At 42.3% G+C, this 24,709-nt stretch overlaps 1 protein-coding gene across 1 annotated transcript; it reads right to left on the bottom strand.

Annotated features, from left to right (window-relative positions):
• Positions 1-272: 272 nt before the first annotated feature.
• Positions 273-24,153, bottom strand: csf1rb (colony stimulating factor 1 receptor, b). Its single transcript, XM_061055762.1, has 23 exons — positions 24,049-24,153; positions 15,199-15,465; positions 12,633-12,938; positions 12,273-12,409; positions 11,875-12,037; positions 11,374-11,767; positions 10,970-11,085; positions 7,940-8,048; positions 7,339-7,511; positions 7,154-7,257; positions 6,921-7,047; positions 6,229-6,333; positions 6,007-6,117; positions 5,766-5,919; positions 5,345-5,418; positions 5,168-5,256; positions 4,484-4,606; positions 4,144-4,255; positions 3,744-3,843; positions 3,513-3,624; positions 3,366-3,429; positions 3,297-3,335; positions 273-867 (listed from the first exon to the last, which is right to left on the bottom strand). Exons 1-23 carry the CDS (start codon positions 24,098-24,100, stop codon positions 797-799), a joined length of 3,102 nt encoding a protein of 1,033 aa, XP_060911745.1. The 5' UTR covers positions 24,101-24,153; the 3' UTR covers positions 273-796.
• Between the last annotated feature and the right edge of the window lie 556 nt (positions 24,154-24,709).

The following is a 24,709-nucleotide window of genomic DNA, read 5'->3' on the forward strand; positions in this document are numbered from 1 at the left end:
GTCTAGCAGCAGTATACCTGTCAGGTAATCTGTGCTAATTTTGCCCCGCCAGCCCTGCACTCACCTGTCAGGTAATTTGCTCTAAAGTGGCCCCGCCACCGTACTCACCTTTCAGGTATCTGCTCTAATGTGCCACCTAGCTGCTAAACCCTAAACCATCAGCGCCCCAGCAATCATATTCTAATCTTATAACTCGGCTCTGATGCTGTTATTAATACCATAATCAATACTGTGACATCATAATCAGCTGATCAATAAAAACAAACTCAGTCTCATGTTTATTTATTTTATTTCTGTGATGATGAAAAAAAAGAAATGACTTTGAAAATATAAACAAACAAAATCAATGAGGACAGAGGAAGTGGTGGATTGATTGGTTGATTTATTGATTTATTGGTCGATTGATTGGTTGGTTGATTGATTGAATGATTGGTTGATTGATTGATCGATTCATTGGTTGGTTGGTTGATTCATTGGTTGATTCAGGATAAATACTTTTGGTTAATGCTGCTTAAATCAAACAGATTTTATTAATACAAACTTTAACTCGTCTCGACTGCATTTACTTAGGCTTTTAATCTGAAATATGACTGACATCATTTCCTCAGGATTTTCAAAATAAAGTTTAAAAATGAGTGGTTGTTCAGGGTTTGTTGTTAAATTAAATTAATTTCAATATAAAAAATCAAACAGGGTTTGGCTGAAATCTTTGTTTGCGCTCTGCAGCTGAATGTTCACTCTGACTGTTTCAATAAAGTTTTACAGTTTTGACAAACATTTTGATTGGACGGGACGATCAGGACAGCTGGTAGATGTTCTTCACACCTGACCCCTCCGCCCCATCATCATCTTCGTTGTCATGGCGCTCTGAGGATAATAAAGGAGGCGGAGTCAGATTTATAAAGGTAAATTGTCTCCTAGCAACAGGTTCTGGACAGAAGGGGCGGGGCCTAATCAAAGCCCCGTATATTATGCTAAATATAAACATACTGACAGAAGGGGCGGGGCATAATCAAAGCTTCGCATTCATAAGAGCAGTCGAATGTCACTTCCGGCTCGCCAGAGTGACCACGCCCCCGTTTGGGTGAAAACAAGCCCTGAGAATGTACCAGCGCTAGATTAGAAAACACTGGTAGCCGTGCGATTAAATGTGATTGCGTAGCTTTTTGTACTTCAAACTATTTTAAAAACACAATTTATTATCGGGTTTTCATTAACAAAGGACAAAGGCGGGTAAAAGAAGAGCTCTGTGTGTTTGGACTGAAACTAGAGAGGATTAAAGTGGCAAATTGTGGGACCACTGTCATGTTCCAGCTCTGTGACAGAAGAGAAGTGTGTTAACAGATTCTTCACACATTCATTCACTAACGTATTAACAACGTTTCCACTGTCACGTCACATAAATGTGTTGGTGAAAATGTCTCTAAACGAAGGAACACTACAGCAAATCCTCTTAATGAAAAATAAATGTCAAAATAAAAAGTTCATTAGCTCGATATAACACCTCGTCTCGTATGAATACAAAAGGTTTTAATATCATCCAGGTGACTTTACATGTGTTATTCTTTTCTAAATCAGCTGATAACTCAGAGTTTATGTCCCCTTTTCTCTAAAATAAACGTCTAACCACTGCATTTCAGCTATGAACACTGTTAGAAACTATTACAAATAAATATTATTTAAAAATAAAGATCCCTCTCAGGTAACATGGTTAATAATTACTCATCAGGTGTTAAAAGTCAGTTTCCTCTGATGACTCGTTTGAGCAGTTTGATGGAGAGAGATTGAACAGACACTCACGTACACGGTTAATTTTATACCGTTATGATGCCGATCTCTGTTCAGAAATGTCATATTTTAAATGTTTACATCACTGGTCATGAGATTTAGGCTCATACTTTCCGTTTTAAAGTACGGTTTTCATTTTTTTAAGACTTTAAATCAGTAAAGACCCCTACTTTTCCATTAACCGCCATTCATTCAGATGGAATGATTTCACCTAGAAAGGGGCGTGGCCGGCATTGTTTGGGCAAAGTATCCGGATGGGTTGCTCTCATGAATATTATGGTCAATATAAACATATGCTGCATTCATGTGCTGCTCTGGTGATCCAAGTTACGAGTTGGGAAGTCGTTCATCTGACTTCAGTGTGTTCATGTGATTTCAGTTCAGAAAGTCTGAATGTTATAACAACAACACAAAAAAGAGTTGATGCTATGAAGGAGAAGATCAGTGAAATGGAACAGTTAAAAGTTATATTTGAGAAAAAGTTGATGTGCAATACTTGAATTAATAAAAAGTATGTTAACAATAACAGAACATATTTTGCCCCCCAGGTGGTGAAGATTCTGACATCAAGTCGGGAAGTCGGGCAACTCATTCTTTTCTGAGTTTCCGAGTTGTACCGACTTGAGCAGGTGTTCATGTTCATTTTACATACAAGGGCTGCATCCGAATTGTCAAGTACCTACTCAATCTGTCAGCAGGCAGTAGGCAGTACCTACTATCCGTGCTGTATACTGTTAGTACCTACTATTCAATAGGCAGATATTTGTTCCTACTTCATCTGATTCATTCAGTATGGAAGTGACGTCATTTACGTTACAAACCAGCCAAATTCACCCGTTTTTTTTTTTTTGTTTAGCTTCATTCAAGAAGAGTAAAAGGCAGATTAAATAACTAAATAACATACAGTACATAAAGGAAAGTAGAAATGAAAGACAGTAATATATAGAATATAAAATAAACCAATAAAGACGCATTTAAAAAATCATTATTTAAATAGAGGGAGAAAGGTTTTATAATAATTCAGATATTTGTTATATTTTCTGTTGTTAATTAAAAGTAGTGATTTCAGTCGGGACTTTAACTCTAGATTAAAAATGTATTCAATTAATCCACGCTCGTTTGTTTTGATTTGGAGGAGTACATGACGTGACGATTTACGTTTAATTTCGCACAGCATTGTGGGTGGTAAAATACAATTAATTTCCTGAAAGCATGCATCCGATCCATACTGCATAAAACCCGGAAGTTAGTATCCATACTGAAATGTTCAGTATACTGAGGTGGACACAAAAAATGCATCTCTGAATGACACTGAAAGTTCAGTCTACTGAAACTCCCTACTGAAAAGTACGTACTGCCTACTGAACTGTGGCTATTCGGAAAGGGCCAAGGTGTCCGACACCACATGAATGCACCGTTACTGACAGAAGGGGGCGGGGCCTAATCAAAGCCCTGTATATTCCCTTTAGCCAAAATGTTTGGAGCCATCCTGCATACAGGTAACTTACCTGTGTTGCTCTCCTCTTCTTCTCCTCTCTTTAATGCGTCTCCTCCTCCTCCTCCTCCTCCTCCTCCTCCTCCTCCTCCGACCTCCTCCTCCTCCTCCTCCTCCTCTCTGTGTGCAGAGATGTTTCTGTACGTCTGAGGCAGAAGGAGAAAACCAAGTGTTCAGTTGATGAAAGCATCAGACAACACTCAGGAATCAGCCACATGTGTGTCCTTACCTGTTCAGTATGACACGACGGGGGGAGGAGCCTGTCTATGATCTGACCAATCATTTTAAAGGTGGGTCTGTCTGTAGGCTCCAGACTCCAGCAGAGCGTCATCAGCTGATACCTGGACAGATGTGTGTAAAAAAAAATGTTTGTTAACAGTCACACAAACGTCATTCTGTCTGCTCACATCTGTCACTGATTTTTTTTTAATATATATATATATTTATGTTATGCACTCACATCTCTACAGGAGCAAAGTCTGGCTGATCCATGTGGCGGCCATTTTGGATCATCTTATAGAAGTTTGTATCCACTGCAACATTTGGGTACGGACTCTTGCCTGAACAGGTAGGCACACAGGCACATAGTATTATCAACTACATGTCCCAGAGAGCATTGCTGAAAGAAGAATCCAATTAGATAGCTTCCTCCACTGTTGCGAACGAAGTGGGAGTGGCTATGTGTTTAAAATGTTAAATCACTATGATGTCACAGGTCTGGAAGCAACAGCTGCTGAGGCGCATGGGAACTGTAGTCAATGTAAACCTATCTGATGTTCAATGCAACACTAATAGCCATCATGCAATGATCTATTAAAACAGAGCTGCTATGTGATTGGATGAGAAGCTGCCATGGTTACCCAGAGAGAAGATCTCCCACAGTAGGACTCCATATGACCAGACATCGCTCTGCACCGTGTACACACACTGAAAGATACTCTCTGGAGCCATCCACTTCACCGGGAGACGAGCCTTCAAAATAAAACACACAGGAAGTGTCAAAATAAGACACACTGAAAAATACTCTGCGTTGTTTTTTTTTTAATGGCTTTTTACAAATCAGCTGATTTTTACAGTTGATGTCCACAAACTCATGGAACACACACACTGCTTTCTGTGGTTGTGTTTATAAACAACAGCTGTGATTGAAGATTTTGACCCTGTCAGCTCTCCATACACAGGTAAGAGGTGAACACTGACGTTTCCCTGAACGATGTAGCTGTCGTCGTTCCTGATGTCTCTTGCCAAACCGAAGTCACAAATCTTTGCAACACCACCGTCTGTCAGCAGGACGTTCCTCGCCGCTACGTCTCTATGGATACACTGAGAGACAGACAGGTGAGAGACAGACAGGTGTGAGACAGACAGGTGAGAGACTGACTGGTGTGAGACAGACAGGTGAGAGAAAAACAGGTGAGAGACAGACAGGTATGAGACAGACAGGTGAGACAGACAGGTGTGAGACAGACAGATGAGACAGACAGGCAGACAGGTGAGAAACAGACAAATGTGAGACAGACAGGTGAGAGACAGACAGGTATGAGACAGAGAGGTGACACAGACAGGTGTGACACAGACAGGTGTGAAACAGACGGGCAGACAGGTGTGAGACAGAGGGGCAGACAGGTGAGAGACAGAAAGGTGTGAGACAGACAGGCAGACAGGTGAGAGATAGACAGGCAGACAGGTGTTAGACAGACAGGTGACACAGACAGGTATGAGACAGAGAGGTGACACAGACAGGTGTGAGACAGCCGGGCAGACTGGTGAGAGGCAAACAGGTGTGAGACAGACAGGCAGACAGGTGATAGACATACAGGTGACACAGACAGGTGTGAGACAGACAGGTGAGAGAATTATTTAACTGTGTGTGTGTGTGCTTACATTCCTGGTGGATAAGAAGTCCAGACCCTGAGCCACCTGGAAGGAAAACCTGATGAGGTCACCAACAGACAAACTGTCTTTCTGCACACCTGAGACACAGAAAGAGAGTGAGACAGGTTTGACCTAAGATAAAAGATACAGGTGTTCTGGTGTGGTCAGGTGTGGTCAGGTTCTCACTTGTGGATGTTTTTCCTGGACTCAAAGCTGGCTGCATCTCCAGATACTCTGAACAGCACGAGATCCCACTGTCACTATAACACACACACACACACACACACACACACACACACACACACACACACACACACACACACACACAATTGCTTGAGTGATTGATTATTCAGCAGGTAAATAAATTCAGTTTTTCATGATCACTGAGGAGTCCCTCAGGGTTCTGTCTTTGTCTTCTTCTTCTGTTAAATATGAACCCTCTTATACTGAGCTCTGTCTGAAGATAATAAAAGATCTTCAAGGTTTAAATAAAGTCAAACTTTTACTTGATGTTTCCTGTTGGTTAATAAAAATGTACTCATCGTCTCATCTGCTGCTAGTTAACGTTTCCTGTTCATTAATAAAACTTTCACAGAAAACTTCAGACCTCCTGAGCCGCTGGGCGGCCATGTTTTTATAGAAAGCTCCGCCCTCCACCTCATCCACACTCAAAATGGACGCCATGAAGTCCTGAGTGTGAGCCCGCAGGAAGTTGAGCAGGTCGCCATGGCTACAGTACTCTGTGATCATCAACATGGGACCTGATTGGAGGAGCGAGATTGAGAATGAACATTACACTTTTTTCAGGTGCAGATGGATCCATGAGATAATAATTTTATGGTTGTCACCTCCTCGAGTGCACGCGCCCAGCAGGTTGACTATGTTGTCATGGTAACCTAGATGACTGAGGATCTTCAGCTCGGACATCAAAGCGTCCCGTTCCTCTGAGTGAGCACTCGCTGTTCAATAAAACATGAAACATCAGTCTGAGTGAGCTCATGTCGTACACGCTCATGTTACTAATAAAGTTATTTCCATCAAATCAAAATGGTGGAGCTCGTTAGACTGACGTTTCAGCATCTTGACGGCGACTCGGGTTACTTTGTTGTCGGTTCCCAGACCGTACGCTGTCGCCTCAACAACCTTCCCGAACGCTCCTGACCCCAGAACAGGACCTGCAGTGTGTGTGTGTGTGTGTGTGTGTGTGTGTGTGTGTGTGTGTGTGTGTGTGTGTGTGTGTGTGTGTGTGTGTGTGTGTGTGTGTGTGGTTTAATAGTGAAAAAGAGAGGAGGTTCAGTTTACTGAGAAATAAAACAGAATAAAAAGTTCATAAATATTAAATGAAGTTAAATGAAGTCCATCCTCCCTCCTTCCTCTTATCCACCCTCCTCTGCCTCCTTCCTCTCATCCTTCCTCTCATCCATCCTCCCTCCTTCCTCTTATCCACCCTCCTCTGCCTCCTTCCTCTCATCCAACCTCCTCTACCTCCTTCCTCTCATCCAGCCTCCCTCCTTCCTTTCCTCATTCCTTCCTCCCTTCTTCTTCTACCCTTCATCTTGTTAGTCTAGCCCTCGGAACAGTCTGGATCGAGATCCTCTTAGAGACAGGTCTCCCTCTGCCCGGCCTTCAGTCCGTCCTTCTAGACCAGCTGACTGTCAACATCCTCCTCCATCATGGTCTCCACATTCAGCATAACCCTCGTCATTAAATATCTCAAACGCAGACTGTCGTGGCGTGCTGCTAGTGAAATGGCGTCCCGTACCAAGGCGGAGTTGATCTCGGGGAAACTCCCACTTGTAGTTGTACGGCAGCTGGGTGGGGTCAACAAAGGTGTAGTTGTTCCCGTTGCTGCTCTCGATGATCTTCCAGCGAATCTGGTATCGTGGTTTCTGGCAGAAGAAGAACAAACATGGCGGCAGATGATTTATTTAGTAAACATGTTTCCATGACATCAAAGACAGATCATCATATGATTACAGACTGTATCAAACTCACCTGTCTCCATTTGTAGAAGAGGACCAATGAGAGCAGGAGCAGGAGACCGGCCGCTGAGCTCAGAGCACCAATCAGAGCGCGAGAGAAGAAAGTGGGCGGTTCTCCTGACGGACGAGAGATCACATTTCAAACTTTTTCACGTGTAGTTTTTCATTTTCCACTCGTTATTGAAACGTGAAACTTACGAGCAGACAGCACCTGACGAGACTCTCCCACCTGGTTGTAGGCGACACACTCCACAGTGACATCATCAGAAGGAGACAGAGGGAGCGACAGGTGTGTCCTCACCTGCTCCTCTTCCCCCTCCTGTGAGGTCACATCAGCAGGAGGAAGCTGATAGGTGGAGTCGTCTCCACACCTGCAGCAGGTGAGGGGATTCAGGGATTCTGTTTGATCACTTTTCATCTTTAAGAAATCACAGGAATAATAAATTCTCTCTTTTTAAAGACTTTATTAAACGCTGTTATGAATGTTTTCTCTGATTGTTTTCATGACATTTAGAACTTGCTGCTTCAACAGGAGAACATAAATAAATAAGTAGTATATTAAAAAAACATCTGCAGATGTTTGGAGTGTGAGGAATTTCATCTCGTTACACGTCTTTATAAAAATGATCTGCGGTCATAACATTTGTCATCAAACATTTCACTCCAACAACCTCAGCTTCAGTTTGTTAGCTTTCCTCTAGCGACACCATCAGGACAGGACTGTACAAAGTAGTTTGTCTAGATGATGTTAGTCATAGTGCCGCCTGTAGGAGGTGCTGTCACTCTGCTCTGTACATACGTGTCCTGGACCCCGGGGCAGCTGTACCAGAGGATTGTGGGTAATGGATATCCAGAGCTGCTGCAGGTGACGGAATCGTTCTCCAGACGGACAGCCACGCTCGGAGAGCCTGACAGATCATGACGTTTATATATTCATTTATTCATTTCATTAAAAAGAAAAGAAAAGAACTTAGGATTCAAGAAGGTCATTTCATCAACAACATCTAAACAAAGGTTCTTCACCTCCATACAAACACATATACAAGATTTAAAGTCCAGTAATAGTTCGAAGAGAACAAAGGAAAGCAGCAGGAGTCAAGAGGAGAAAGAAGAAGAAAAATAATTAAAACCGCAAGCAGTGATGAAGGGCCCACTTGCATGACATTTTTTTATTTTTTTATTTCAAGATTAAAGTTGTGAATTAACGAGATTAAAGTTGTACATTTACGAGATTAAAGTTGTAAATTTACGACTTTATTCTCGTTAATTTACGACTTTAATCTTGAAATTTAAAAATCAGCATTTGTATTGGTGTTTTCATCCATTGCCATCAGACTTTACTCATCATTGTCTCATTTTATTGCTTTTTCATGTACTGTATTTACATACTGGCTATTAAGGGTAGGAATCACCAGAGGCCCCACGGCACGATATTCTCACAATACTGACTTAGGATTCAATATTATTGCAATTGTACACATTTTGCAAGATGCTAAGAATTTCTTTCTCTATGTCAACAAAATTAAATAAATCAAGAAGCCCTGAGAATGACCAATACTGTGATCAAAGTCAAACCTTGTAATAGGCTCAATCTGAACTGTTATTTCACTGTAAAGGAAGTTAACTGGACAAAAATATGTATGAAAGATTGCACAATTGAAGTTATTGTTAAAAGTGCAACTTCTTCAAAATGTAATTCTTTTAATTAATTTTACTTCAGCAATAAAAATTAAACAAGCCAATTTGCTGTTAGTATAATGAAAATATCAAAACTTGACAGCCATGACACAATATAACATGGCCAGACAAAATAAAGTTTTTTTTCCCCCACCTGTACTGGCTATAGGCTACTTTTTATTTCTGTATAGCTGTACTTACTTTTTTTCACAAACCATAAGCATGTAGCATGGTCTAAGTGTGTATGCTGGGTGCATGACACATCGGTATATTACTGATTATTTAAATCTCTGGACATATTGATTAGGTATGCTCTAAAATAATTTTCTGTATGCTTAGAGGGGTTAGCTGTTACACACAAAGCCATGTGAGCCATGCCATAAGGTAAATTTGTTTGGAGTAAAACAGCCGTTTGTGATAAATACTGAGCTCAATCTCAGTTGTTTAAAAAATTATTTCCTCTTGCAGAGGCTTAAATAAAGGATTATTGAGCTTCCTCTGGAGGTTTTTCTGTCCTTTAAAAGTAACTGCTTTAAGTTTTTCTGTTTTTATTTATGTCAAAAAATTTGGAAAGGATATTCCTTGGCAAAAGAATAATTTACTGAAATTAGCCACCAGATGGCTGCATTGCCTTAATTTTAGAGGTTTGGACTGAATTTCCTTTCATTTAATGTGTAAAATACCCTTTGTGGTATAATATTTTGATAGACTCTCATCATAAATGCATGTTTTGTTAATAGTAATTCATTACTACAAAGCAGTAAGCGATTTATATTTTTTATTGATATATTTGTTACCTTTTCTTTACATTTTCTTGATATTTATAATTTTCCAAACAAATTGAAAAATATATAGCAGAGTTCCTGTTGGGTTTTGACTATGGGTGTAAGAGGATTTCATGTAGGCCCTGACATGGTTGATATACATAAAAAATGTCATGCATGTAGGTGAAAAAATCCTCTATGGGGAGGTCTTTTGGAAGATATTACAGGGGTGCACCCAGACATAAAATTTTGACAGTACGCCGTGGCCACGCCCTTTCATGCAAAATCTTGGTTTTGCGTAACTTTAGATATTCAACATTACTAGAACACACTAACAGTAAGTTGTTCATGATCTGATGAACGATGCCTCTGGGAAGTACGTTCAAATAGGTAGCCTGTGAAACGCAAGATTGGGCCATTATTTCAAAATGCAAAAAAAGATGGCGGACTTCCTTTTGGGTTCTGACTATGGTTACAAGAGGATTTTTTGTAGGTCCTGACATGGTTAATATACATAATAATTGCCATGCATGTAGGAGAAAAAACCCTCTATGTGGAAGCCTTTTGGAAAGGTTGAAAAGGCGCTTGCCGAGACATCAAAGTTTGATGGAAGGCTGTGGCCACGCCCTTTTATGTACCATCGTGTGGCCCATAAAACGGAAGATCTTCCACATGTCTCGAACACACTGACACTGAGTTTGCGATGATCGTATGAATGCCCTGGGGCAGGTTCGTCCAAATAGGTAGCCTGTGAAGTGCAAAGTGTAGCAATTTTTTTAACATTAAAAAAAATTAGCGCGGACGTCCTGTTGGGTTTTGAGGATTTTATGTAGGTCCTGACATGATTGATATACATAAAAATTGTCATGCATGTAGGTGAACAAAACCCCTATGGGGAGGCCTATTGAAGGTTAAAAGGGGCGCGTTGAGACATCAAAGTTTGATGGTATGCCGTGGCCACGCCCTTTTATGTACAATCGTGTAGAGCACAAGCTGAGATCTTAAATGTGTGTAGAACACACTGACACTGAGTTGGCGATGATCGGATGAAGGCTCTCGGACTAGTTTGTTCAAATAGGTCGCGCAAAATCGTCTTATTTTGAAATTCAACTGAAATTTGCGGACTTCCTGTACATTTTAGAGTATGGTCATAATGTAACCTTTTGTTTGTCTCACCAAGATGCATAATGCTCACCATTTTTCGTGCATGTAGGTTAAGCGCAGTACCCTGGCTGACGTTTGGGGGCGCCGTAGAGCCGTCAAAAAGAGTGGGAAAATAATGGGAAAAATAATAATTTCCTTGGGTTACAATAGGGTCCTTCGCACTGTCAGTGCTTCGGGCCCTAAAAAGAAGAGAGGACGTGAGGGAGGATGTGAGAGATTCTTACGATAAATCTGGAGGTCGATGTTCTGCGAGCCGTTGAAGAACACGTTGGAGAAGTGGAACGAGTACCGACCTCGATCCTCTTGATGAACCCGACGCAGCAACAAATTTGCCTCTGACCTAAAGGAAAGAAATACCACCTTAGCACCAACACTACCATAACACCAACGCTACCACATTAACACCAACAATACCACCTTAACATCATCAATACCACCTTAACACCAAAGCTTAACCTGGTGCTTAATGGTGTTCACCTGTTGTTATGTCATAATTTCTTTGTAACACGTTGATCTGAACTTCGTAATAAAACATTTACCGCTGCCGCAAATATCAACAGAGTAGTGAATGTTAGCATGCTAACTTGTAGCAGATAGCATGCTAACTTGAAGAAGATAGCATGCTCACCTGTAGCTGTTGACAGTGTAGCTTTCCTGGTACACTGTGTTGTTGTTGTTGTTTTTGTTGACTTGGGTTGGCGCTGTCCAGTGTAGGTTTCTGATTGGAGGATATGCCTCAGTCACAAAAGTTAGTATCACGTCTTGACCTTCATATACCTCAACTATCCTGCTACCGCTAACTTTAGCACGTTTAGCTCCATTCACATATTTTCTATTGGTGCTAACATTAGCAATTAGCTTCCCATTTGCTTCCAGTAAACTGATGCTTGTGTTAGCTTCTAGCTTTGCCTGCATCTCCATTGGTGTGTTGCTAATGTTAGTGAGCAGCTCTCCATTGGCAGCTTTAGCCTTGGTGTTAGCTTGTTGCACTGGTAGTAGGTAGATCTTCAGGTAGGGCCGATCTGAAGAGAGAAGGGAAAGTTCTCTGAACTGGTGATCTGGTATTTTAATCTCTCTTTTGTCTCTTTATCTTCAGTTATTATTTGATTTTTCTCAGAAATGTTCTTACCCAGAACTCTAAGGTGTGTGGTTGCCGTGGCAACTCCTGCCTCATTGACAGCAGTACAGATAAAGGTTCCTTTGTGAGTCTGACTGACAGGTGAGACCGTCACAGTGCTGTTTATGTAAAGGCGATGGTTGTCAAAGAGACGGCTGACAGTCACGTTCAGTTTCTGGGAAAAAACAAACAAATAAATATGTGTGTATGTGTGTGTGTGTGTGTGTGTGCGTGTGTGTGTGTGTGTGTGTGTGTGTGTGTGTGTGCGTGCGTGCGTGCGTGTGCGTGTGTGTGTTTGTGTGTTAGTGAGTGAGTCTGTGTGTGTGTGTGTGTGTGTGTGTGTGTGTGTGTTAGTGATTGAGTGTGTGTGTGTGTGTATGTGTAATTAGCACCCACAGGTGACCTCTGACCTTTATGCGAGGGTGTGTCCAGGTGATGTTGTACAAGTGGGTGGGGTTACTGGTCAGACAGGTGACCTCAAACTTCTCTCCTTCAAGACGGATCGACTTCACCTGACTGAGTGACAGAAGGGGAGGATGACGAAGCCCTGCAGACAGACAGGTAGAGAGACAAATAGGTCATCAGGGAGATAGATAAGCAGAGACAGAAACACAGACAGACAGACTGACAGACTGACAAGCAGGCAGACAGACAGACAGACAGACTGACAGGCAGGCAGGCAGGCAGGCAAGCAGCCAGGCAGGCTGACAGACAGACAGACAGACAGACAGACAGACAGACAGACAGACTGACAGACAGACAGGTCTTACGGGGGACCACCAGCAGCTCGACATGTCTTGAATTAAACTGTCTTCCCCCACTCCAGCCTGAACAAACGTAGTGTCCGTTAAAAGACCTCTGCAGGTCTCTGATCAGGGCTCCCCTCCTGGGGTCAAAGGTCACATTCATCCCCTGAGGCAGGCCCCTCCCTCTGTCCACTTTGCTCTCTAATTGGAGGGTGAGGTTGGTGACAGATGGGTCAGTCAGAAGACACCTGAACAGGAAGTCCTGTCCCTCTTTGACATAAGGGGTGACACTGCGGGGGGTGACGAACATGTTGGAGGGGTCATCTGGGTCTGAGGAAGGAGGATTATGGGAAATGTTATTATAACATGAAGACCTTTTCAAATTACCTGTCTGATCATGAGAAATCGGTGAGCTCAGAATCTGTTTTAGCAGAGTGAAGACACAGAGATCGGTTCAAGGACGAGAATAAAGTCGTAAAATTTACGAGAATAAAGTTGTAAATTTACAAGATTAAAGTCGTACATTTACAAGAATAAAGTTGTAAATTTACGAGATTAAACGCGTAAATGTACAAGTTCGAGACCAGCCTGCGCAAAAATGATGAAAGTAGAACTCTTAAAGTATTTTCCTGCAGACAACTTCCTCCAAGTCAGTGTGGTTCTTTCTTTGGAAAAGCCACAGTTTCTTGCAGTATCTTTTCAGGGTACTGATATTTTATGACAATGTGAAGATGATGATGTGCCAAAAGCATGTGTAGTTTCATATTTGCAAGTAAAGCCTTAACAAAACAACTTTTTTTCTGTTATCTGCACTTGTCTGCCTTGTTAAAGTGTCTCAAGTGCAGAGCCAGTTTGTGTCCTGTTCATACATAATTTTACACATAAACAAGGTCTTACAAATTGAAATGAAAAAGTCTCTTGAACTAGCCTAACTGTTTTTACCGACTACACAAGGAAGTAGCCTATTTCCTTATTAGTGAAACCTTTAGGACAAGATACTCCATCATTGTCATTTGAGAACAGGGTGCTGCTGCTCTTCTGATATAGACTATAATAATAACTTTATTCTGACTTTAAGAGTTCTACGTTCATAATTTTCGCGCAGGCTGGCCTCAGACTCAATAATTTCCGAGATTAAACTCGTACATTTATGACTTTAATCTCATAAAATTTACGACTTTATTCTCATAAAATTACTTGTTTAATCTCGAAATTTAAAAAAAATGTTTTAACATGGCCCTAATCCTCCGTCGTACGTTTCTTTGTTGATGTGACTGAAATGAGGTAAACATGAACACCTGTGTGTATCTCTACAACACTCACTGTACTTAGCCTACACTGTACTTAGACAACACTGTACTTAGACGATCCTGTAATTAAACGACACTGTACTTAGACGACACTGTAAACAGACGACACTGTAAACAGACGACACTGTACTTAGACGACACTGTACTTAGACGACACTGTAAACAGACAACACTGTAAACAGAAAACACTGTACTTAGACAACACTGTAAACAGACGACACTGTACTCAGACGACACTGTACTTAGACGTCACTGTAAACAGACGACACTGTAAACAGACAACACTGTACTTAGACAACACTGTAAACAGACAACACTGTACTTAGACGACACTGTACTTAGACGTCACTGTAAACAGACAACACTGTACTTAGACGACACTGTAAACAGACGACACTGTAAACAGACGACACTGTACTTAGACGACACTGTAAACAGACAACACTGTACTTAGACGACACTGTTCTTAGACGTCACTGTAAACAGACGACACTGTAAACAGACGACACTGTACTTAGACGACACTGTACTTAGACGTCACTGTAAACAGACGACACTGTAAACAGACAACACTGTACTTAGACGTCACTGTAAACAGACGACACTGTAAACAGACAACACTGTACTTAGACGACACTGTAAACAGACGACACTGTACTTAGACGACACTGTACTTAGACGACACTGTACTTAGACGTCACTGTAAACAGACGACACTGTAAACAGAAAACACTGTACTTAGACAACACTGTAAACAGACGACACTGTACTTAGACGACACTGTACTTAGACGTCACTGTAAACAGACGACACTGTAAACAGACAACACTGTACTTAGACGTCACTGTAAACAGACGACACTGTAAACAGACAACACTGTACTTAGACGTCACTGTAAACAGACGACACTGTACTTAGACGACATTGTACTTAGACGTCACTGTAAACAGACGACACTGTAAACAGACAACACTGTACTTAGACGACACTGTAAACAGACGACACTGTACTTAGACGACACTGTACTTAGACGACACTGTAAACAGACGACACTGTAAACAGACGACACTGTACTTAGACGACACTGTAAACAGACGACACTGTAAACAGACGACAGTGTTAGGCAGACTACACAGTAGTTAATTGTTCATCTGTGTTTGAAACTCTCCTATCCTATCTTAAATATCAAAACCTGTCCTGGACTGTTTTGTTCCTGAACTCACTCTTATTACCTGTCTGCCTCTGTCTCTGTCAGGGGGCGTGGCCTCAGATAACCTTACCTTTGACATACAAGTGGATCCAGGTGACCAGGTGTTCTAGGCTACGGTTGGTGTACCGACAGCTATAAGTCCCAGTGTGTTTGGGGTCCGACTTCTTCACCTCCACTGGGTTTGGTAGTGGGTTCTGATACAGGAGACGGAACGCCGTGCTGGACCACTGTGTTAAACTGTCACCATGACAACTGAGGGTGAAGGCTGAGCCAGCAGTCAGAACCACCTCAGTTTGATTTGGCAGGATGTCCGAGTTTAGATGGATCCACGGAGGGCCTGAAAAAAACAAACAGGAAAGAGATTCAAAAATAGTCACTGTGATGTCAACATCAGCACAGTTAGTAACGTGCAAACTTTAAGCCTCTTTTACCCGCTTGTTTTGGCAGGATATTCCATGTGTTCTATGTGTGATCTTAAAGTGACAGCAGCTGTTAGCCAAAATTTGCGTCCAGGTTAAATTAATTTACTCATGCTAAAAAAACTATGGCTAGCACTTAGCTTGTCAATCTCTTCCAAAGGTGACTTCAGGCTCCAAAAACTCTGATGGTGACAGCCAAACTCGAGGCTTCACCGAGGAATTCAACCAACCACAGAGAGACCACACCCACTTTTATATGCAGTCTTTAAGTATTACTTGTCTTATTTACTGTGGATGATGTTAAATAAAAAGTTTGAACATCCCCAGGTGTGAGTCGTACCAAGTTTCTCCCCCCCCTCCCAATTAAGAGTACACACAGAAACTCAGTCACTGGATGGATGTGGGAACACAACTTTATTTAAAATCAGAGAAGAAGAAGCAGCTCACATCAGTGTTAATGAAATCTGTATTATTAAAAGAAACAGGTGTTTGTCAATCATCCAACAGGCTGCAGGTAATACCTGTACACTTTCATTAGAGATTACATGAAACATTGGTATCATGTTATAAAGCAGATTTCAGAGTTTTATTGAACAGTTTGATTTTTAGTTTTCAGATTTATTGATCATTGATTAAATGACAGGTTTGTTCATGGTACATTGCCACAGCTTCTCTGACGGGCTCCTTCAATGGATGGCCAGTTTATACAAAATATATTGGCAGTTTTCTGCTGTCTGAACAAACAGGCGATTTGATTGGCTGCCTGTGGAGAAGGCAGTCCTCTCACTGGCTGGGATCAGTGATAGGCGGGGCAGGTTTCTTCAGGACTTCCTGCAGCTGGGTGGCAATGCGGGATGTCTGCAGCAGTAAAGCCTGATGGTTCTCCACTAGCAGACTCTGATGTCGAGCCAGATTCTGCAGGTCCTGGATCTGCTGAGACCCCTAAAGACACAACGTCGAACCCAGGTTACATTAGTTAAACCAGAAGTTACCTGTCCAGGTGACATGCTGAACATGTGCCTGGTTTATAAGTCTGAATAGATGCACGTCTCGTCTCACCCTCAAAGCTTACATGATCGGCCCACCGCGTTTCTCTGAGGTTCATCTCTGACGCTAAAGCCCTCACTCATCACTGGCCCTGTTCAGAGCGCTGTTTCAAGGAGCGATATTACGTCCCGATGTTTAACCTTTATCCCCCATAACGCCAAAATAGCCACAGTTGCATAACGGGGGGACGAAATGATTCCCCCCATGTAGACCGTCTTCAAAGGTAGTAATAGAGGGGCTACTAAGCTAAACTAAACTACTTATACTCAAATAAGCTAAACTTAAACCAAATGTGACTCACCTGAGTTCCCAGCATGCCTAGCAGTTGGACCACCTGGACTTGGCCCTTGGCGACCTCCTTCTGGACCTGGACCAGCTGTTTGAGCTGGTCAAGCACTTCCTGTCTCCACGCCGCCTCCTGCTGCTGGACCTGCTGAGATAGCCCAGGGGGAGGGGCTTGGTCAGGCAACTGGGCGGTGCCCATTGTCATGGCAGCAGGTGCATCGTCATGGTGATCACCTGCAGTGAAGACGACTGAAGTCAAAACTTCAGTCTTTTACTCGAGGTCAACGTTTCTAAAGAGGATGTTAGAGGTGTGTCTGTATTTTGATTGACAGGTGTCTCAGCCTATAGACTCCTCAGTGAGTCCCTTCAGCAGCGAGCCCAGAACCTTGTCTTACAGGTTCAAACTAATGCTACACATTCACATGTTAAAAACTCAAATGTTACCAGGTGTTACACTAAATAGACGCCTCATTCACCAGAACCAGATGAACATTTCATAAACCCTTGAGCTCCCCCTACAGGTGAAAATGTGGACTGTCTGTCTTCATGAGTATAAAAAGATTGTATGAGGCACAATAATTAAAACACACATACGTGAATGTTTGTTTCAGTGTTACTACAGTGCCCCCTATGTGTGACATGGTGTAAAATCATCAACTGTCACATCGTACACACAAACGACCTCCTGCTGCTTTAGACGTTTACTGTCACTGCGGGCTCATCGATTGACAGATATGAAGAATGTTCCCGCCCACTTTGGTCTGATTGGAGTAAAGAGCTGTCGAGTTACAGAAGTTAATAACTGATGCATATTTAAAAAAAACACACTGATGAGTCTTCATCCAAAGACCACACTGTCGCCTTTAACACTTAATAACTGACCACAAGGTGGCGCTATAGGTATCAGATATTACCTCTGAAAGATTTCTCCCGTAGACGTCCATAATACATTTCATATTTTAATATTTTATGTGAAAGTATAGTATAGTATAATATCAGACTAAGTGTGAAGTGGCGTATGAATCTTTATAAGGAAACACTTGGTTATAACTCGACGATGATGGAGAAACTTTCAGACACAAAACCAGGAAATGAAGATTTTTTTAAACGTCATCTAAAGAATATAAAACAGTTTAATTTAAATCTTCAGATTTGAAGTGAAGCTTCATGTGACAGTTAAACACGCTGTCATCGAGTTTCACAACCAGAACAAGAAGTGAAACAAGCTTGTGTGTGTGTGTGCGTGTGTGTGTGTGTGTGTGTGTGTGTGTGTGTGTGTGTCTGTGTGTGTATGTGTGTGTGTGTGTGGGTGTGGGGGGGGGGTCTCTGTATGTGTGTTTGTGTATGTGTGTATGTGTGTATGTGTGTGTGTCTCTCTGTTTGTGTGTGGGTGTGTGTTGGTGTGTGTCTGTGTGTGTGTGTGTGTGTGTGTCTCTCTGTTTGTGTGTGTGTCACAGACTGTAAATATGAATGTTTGATTGACGTCCCCCATCTGTTCCTGCAGGGGGCTTTAGAGTCCTATAGATGGCGGTCTCCATGCTGGAAATGCTGTCTCACCATAAAGACAGGCTGAGAGCTGAGGCAGGTTTTAAGCCTCTTAACAATCATGCCAGTTGCGCGCTTTACTATGGATAAAACGTATCGTTTTCAAAATCAGAACAGAGTTCACCCCCTGTACAGTGTGTGCCAGTAATGACAATGACTAATCAGACCTATTTGGTTTTATGTACCAGGCTGTAAACATGTTTTTTAATGCTGTAAAAACTCCTGTTTACCTGTTCTGTGTATGTGACTTCCAGTGTTCCAGGAGCCAGCCTCAAGTGGACACTTGACGAATTGCAGGATTTTACACTTCAGCATCGACTTCATTTTTAAAGACCGGAGGTTGCTGCTTGGTCTGTGTGTGTGCCATCAGTTCAGTCAAAGTCAAAGTTCAGTTATTTTGTCTGAAAGTGAATACAATCTGTAACCTTCAGGACGAGAGATCAATATAACACTTAAAAACTGCAGTTCCTCCAGTGTCCACTAGAATCTGTCTCCTGCAGTGAGTTAGAGATAATTCACTTTTAATTTGAGTTATAAAGATGACTATAAAGATTCCAGTTTCTCCACAGACACAAACAATTATTGATTAATTTAAAATAAAAATCAGTTGATTCTTTTATTTTTGTCAAGGTGATACTGCATAAACTTCTGTGTGGACAGCACTTTCCCAGCAAGGACTGTGCTTTGTTATTCTAACAACAAGCCGTGGATAACAAAGGACATAAAGGCTATCCTGAATGCTAAGAAGAGGGCTTTTAGATTTGGTAATGAGGAGGAGGTGAGAAAAACTCAGGAGGTCCTGAAAGTTAAGATCGGGGAGGCCAAGGACAACTACAGGAGGAAGCTGGAGCGAAAGCTCCAGCAGAACAACACCAGGGAGGTTTGGAGTAGCATGGAGACCATCACAGGCTTCAGGACGACCAGCAGCAGAGGTGTTGATGGCAGCGTGGACAGAGCCAACGAGCTAAATCTGTTCTTTAAAGGGGCTAACTTTCAAAAATACTGCGTTTGCAGTGATACCGCATGGCCGTTAGGTGAACAGCAACAGTAACATGTTGCTCGCTCTCCCTCGCTTGCTCGTCATACGTGCTCATACGTACACAAACGAGCATCATCATCAGCCGCGAAACACTGGATATTTACCGGCATAATGTTTACAGAGGAGGTAAGTAGTCATACACATGTGAAAGTCTGTGAAGGAGTCTGTGTGTCTGTATTCATTCTCCATCCTACAAACGACAGTCTCGGGGTAAAATGTTATACAGGCAACACAGATAGACAGTGAATATCTACTTTTTCACATCAGTTAACCGTTCGCTTATTAATGGGCGATAAAAAACTATTTATACATGTAAAATTTATATATAGCCCCTTTAATAGATTCGACACGGTCCCTGCTACCTGCACCCTGTCTCTGCTGACAGCCACTCCACAGCCCCCTCCACCTCCTTTAAGCCCACGATCATCAGGTGGGGGTCCTTCTCACCCCCCTCCTCGAGCTCCCTGTCTTACAGCCCTCTCTTACCAGACGACTCATCCCCCCCTACCCCCCCAGCCACATCCACAATGTCCTTCACCGCAGACCATGTAAGAAGACAGCTGACGAGACTCCACGCAGGCAAGGCTGCAGGCCCTGATGGCAGTCCCAAGGTGCTTAAAGCCTGTGCCCCCTAGCTCTGTGGAGTACTCCATCACATCTTCAGCATGAGCCTGAGTCTCCAAAGGGTTCCTGTGCTGTGGAAGGCTTCCTGCATCGTTCCTGTACCGAAGACGCCGCACCCCAGCGACGCCAAGGACTACAGACCGGTGGCACTGACGTCCCACATCATGAAGACTCTTGAGAGACTCATCCTGGATCAGCTCCGGCCGACAGCCAGGTCCCAATTAGATACTCTCCAGTTCGCCTACCAGCCCCAATTGGGAGTCGAGGACGCCATCACCTTCCTGTTAGACTGCGTCTACGCTCACCTGGACAAGCCGGACAGCACTGTGAGGGTCATATTTTTTCACTTTACCAATGCTTTTGACACCACCCGACCGGCTCTAATGGGTGAGAAGATAGCAACAATGCAGGTTGATGCTCCTCTCGTCTCATGGATTGTTGACTACCTGACTGGCAGACCACAGTATGTACGCCTTACACACTGTAAGTCAGACAGAGTGGTCAGCAACACTGGGGTCCCACAGGGGACGGTCCTGTCTCCCTTTCTCTTCACCCTCACCCACACCACGGACTTCAACTACAACACCGAGTCCTGCCACCTTCAGAAGTTTTCTGAGGACTTGGCTGTGGTTGGATGCATCAGCAAGGTTGAGGAGGCCGAGTACAGGGCTGTGGTGGGTGACTTTGTCGCATGGTGCAAGCAGAACCATCTCCTGCTCAACGTGGCCAAGACAAAGGAACTGGTGGTGGATCTTAGGAGAAAAAAGGCACCGCTGACCCCTATTTCCATTCAGGGGGTCAGTGTGGACAGAGTGGATAACTACAAGTACTTGGGGGTGTACTTGGACAATAAACTGGACTGGAGTGAAAACACAGAGGCCGTCTACAAGAAGAGCCTGAGCCGCCTCTACTTCCTGAGGAGGCTGAGGTCCTTTAACACCTGCAGGACGATGCTGAGGATGTTTTATGAATCTGTGGTGGCCAGCGCTATCCTGTTTGCTGTGGTGTGCTGGGGCAGCAGGCTGAGAGTAGCGGACGCCAACAGACTCAACAGACTGATCCGCAAGGCCAGTGACATTATCGGGGTGGAGCTTGACTCTCTGACAGTGGTGTCAAAGAGGAGGATGCTGTCAAAGCTGCGTAGCATCTTGGACAATGTCCCACATACACTCCACAGTGTACTGGTCGGACACAGGAGCACATCCAGTGCGAGACTGATTCCTCCATGATGCACCACAGAACGACACAGGAGGTCATTCCTGCCTGTGGCCATCAGACTTTATAACTCCTCCCTCTAAGAATCACACACCCGGACACTGGATTATTAACCTGGACATATTAGTTAACTCTGAAACTGTGCAATCTGTCTGCAAACTGGTCAGTACACTGTGCAATATATTTACACCTTTACAACGTGCAATATCTGTTTAACACAGTTCATCTTGTACATTCATAATGGTAGCCCTACTTGGTACTTATTGCTTATTTTATTGCTTATTTTATTATATCTATTCTATTTTATTTCCTATTGCTGTATTGTGTGAAGAGCAATGGTAACACCGAATAACCCCCTGGGATTAATAAAGTATTTCTGATTCTGATTCTGATGTGACCTTTTGGAGAGTCGGCTAATTAACCAATTAACCACTGACTAACCACTCATGTTAATCCAGAGACAAACCTGATGTGATCAGGAACAGATGTAAAAGATTAACAGAGATTTGAATATTTGTCCACAGGGGGCGCAAATGTGTGTGTGTGTGTGTGTGTGTGTGTGTGTGTGTGTGTGTGTGCGTGCGTGCGTGCGTGCGTGTGTGTGTGTGTGTGGTCTCAAAGAAAAATGTGTTTCCTGAATCTCCAAGATTTCATAACATCACCCTCCCCAACACGCACACACACACACACACACACACGCACACACACACACACACACACACACACACACACACACACACACTAGGATAATGTGTGTGTAAGGGTCTCTACTTCCTTGTCTCACTTCTTCTTCTCTCTAAAATTCTCAGTGGGTGGGGTCAATGAACAGATGACCACGTCAACATGTTAACAGACTTCCCATAATACTACTAATAATAATGATAACAGTTGTGCGCACTTATTTTTAGTGTATCATTCATTAGGGGGTCGTTGTCACGCCCCCTACAGGCCTGGAGTTCTGCAGGCCATCGCATGTTTGAGTTTGAGCTGCTCACACCCGATCACCTTACTGGTTGTTTTGTTGTGATGAGAATATTAATAAAGATATTTTATATGTCACGTGATTATTTATGAAGAGAGGAAGTTATAAAGTGCTCCTCTCCTCCTGTAGAAACATTTTTATATTTATAATTAAAGAAATAAAAGGAAGAATGTGTGACACATAAATAAATCATAAATCCAGTCTATCCTGGGTAAATGTGTCTCTGAGTGAAAAGCTTGTGTCCCGCTGGCTGTGTTGTTGTCAGAGTCGTGTTTACATGGATGGGACGGCCAGCTCCTCCCATTGTGTATAAAAGCTGTTTTAGTCAAGGACTAGAGAAAAGAAGAAGATCATACTCACTGATTATTTGGATGTTAGTACGAGTTTTTAGATCATGGTTAATTTACATGCTAAGTTAGGCTACGAGCTAACTAAAGAATGCTAACATTAGCATGCTAACACAACAATGCAGCTGGAGACAAGGACAAATTTATCCGCTGTTTGCGCTTAGCTCTTAGTGCTAAATTATGTAGCATTCCAATTTGATAACTCGTTTGTGCTAACCTTGGACAGACTGTGTGAGGGCACGCTTTAAAAGAGCTCTGTCTCCTCGGCTAGTGAAGCTCTAAATAAGCTTCCACGCTGACTGGCCTTTTTCATCACCGATGTGTTTCTTTCTTTTTGTTTATACGTTTTCTTCATGTTTTCATATATGTATACGTGTGTACCAACTGTGCAAAGCTGTAACAACAAATTTCCCTCTGGGGGGCAATAAAGTATTGTATTGTAAATATGAATGTTTGAAGTCTGATTGACTTCACCCGTCTGTTCCTGCAGGGGGCCCTTGAGTCCCATTGATGGCGGTCTCCATGCTGGAAATGCTGTCTCAGTCTAACTTTCAGTCAACCTAACGACAGGCTGAGAGCTGGAGCTGAGGCGGGTTTTAAACCTCCTGACAAACCGTTACACCACGTCCATACAGTGTGTGCCGATCGAGACATGAGCTAATCCGACCTATTTGGTTTTTTGAACCAGGCTGTAAACATGTTAATCTCTGCTGTAAAAACAGGCTTTTTTGAATGGGTGTGTATGTGACTTCCTGTGCTTCTGCAGCCAGCCTCTAGTGGACACTCCAGGAACTATGATGATTGAATTTATTCATGTTTTAATTTGATCTGATTTATTTGAAAAGGTTCAGATTAACATCATAAATATAAATATTAGTTATATATATAGTATTTAGTGAAAATATCAATATTTTAAAGTTTAATTTCATGATATTTATTTAGAATGAATATTTAAATTTTTCATTCATCTTTATGAAATAAACTTCCTTAAATCATTCAAACTTTATCAACATTTAAAGTTTGTTAATAAAGAATAAATAACAACAATAATATATTTAATAATAATTACATGAATGACATGATGATTAACTTTATGTAAACGATAATAATCATTTAATAAACATTAAATGATCTTGTTTATTAATATCTGACTCGTTTATTTATAAACAATCTTTGAATTAATTGATTAACCCCTAAATTATCATTTCTCTCATAAACTCTTTCATGACTCAATGGACTTCAATTATATCTAATGAACACGTTCATATCTCCAACGCTTCATCATGGAGTAAACTAAAGGTAAACAAGCTGTAAACAAACTGTAAACAGACTGTAAACAAACTACAAGCTGTAAACAAACTGTAAACAGACTGTAAACAAACTACAAGCTGTAAATAAACTGTAAACAAACACTGACCTGCAGCAGAGCAGCTGAGGGCGATCGACAGCAGCAGACAGCAGACTTTCATCTCTCTCTCTCTCTGTTCTTCGCTCTGAGTTAAACTGAAGCAGAACAAACTTTCTCAACACTATCAGAGACTTGGCCCCGCCCCTATCCTGACTCCTCCCACTGGTGCCTACAGCCCCTCCCCCCATGGTGTGGTCACAGGGTCGGGTCTGGAGGAGTCACACATTTGAAGTGTTGTGATATCTTGCAGTTTGATAACAAGGTTTTTAGAACATTTACTGTTAGCTTACTAACTAGCTAGGCTACAGCGCTGAGGGGAAGGAACCATTGCCATGGTAACAAATAGCTCCACCAATCAGAGAGGTGATTCTCTATGATCGTGGGTAGTGTAGTTCTTTGCCCCTGATGTTGTGAATAAAGCGTGTTGTTCTTTAAGGTTGATATCAGATGAACACGTGTCTCCTACAGGGACATTAACCATCGTTTCTCACTCAGGTAGCTCATGGTCAGTCTACCTGTAGATGGTTATGACATCATGAATAATAATCCAATCCACTGAAGAGGAAATTAACGTAAATTTTACTTCACTGTTGAGCCATATAATATCATGAACGTCCTGTAAGAAGCTCGTATCTGTAAAGACTCATTAACTCAGTGAACACACCAAGGT

The sequence above is a fragment of the Labrus mixtus genome, chromosome 14, assembly GCF_963584025.1.
Source record: "Labrus mixtus chromosome 14, fLabMix1.1, whole genome shotgun sequence".
Lineage (NCBI taxonomy): Eukaryota > Metazoa > Chordata > Actinopteri > Labriformes > Labridae > Labrus > Labrus mixtus.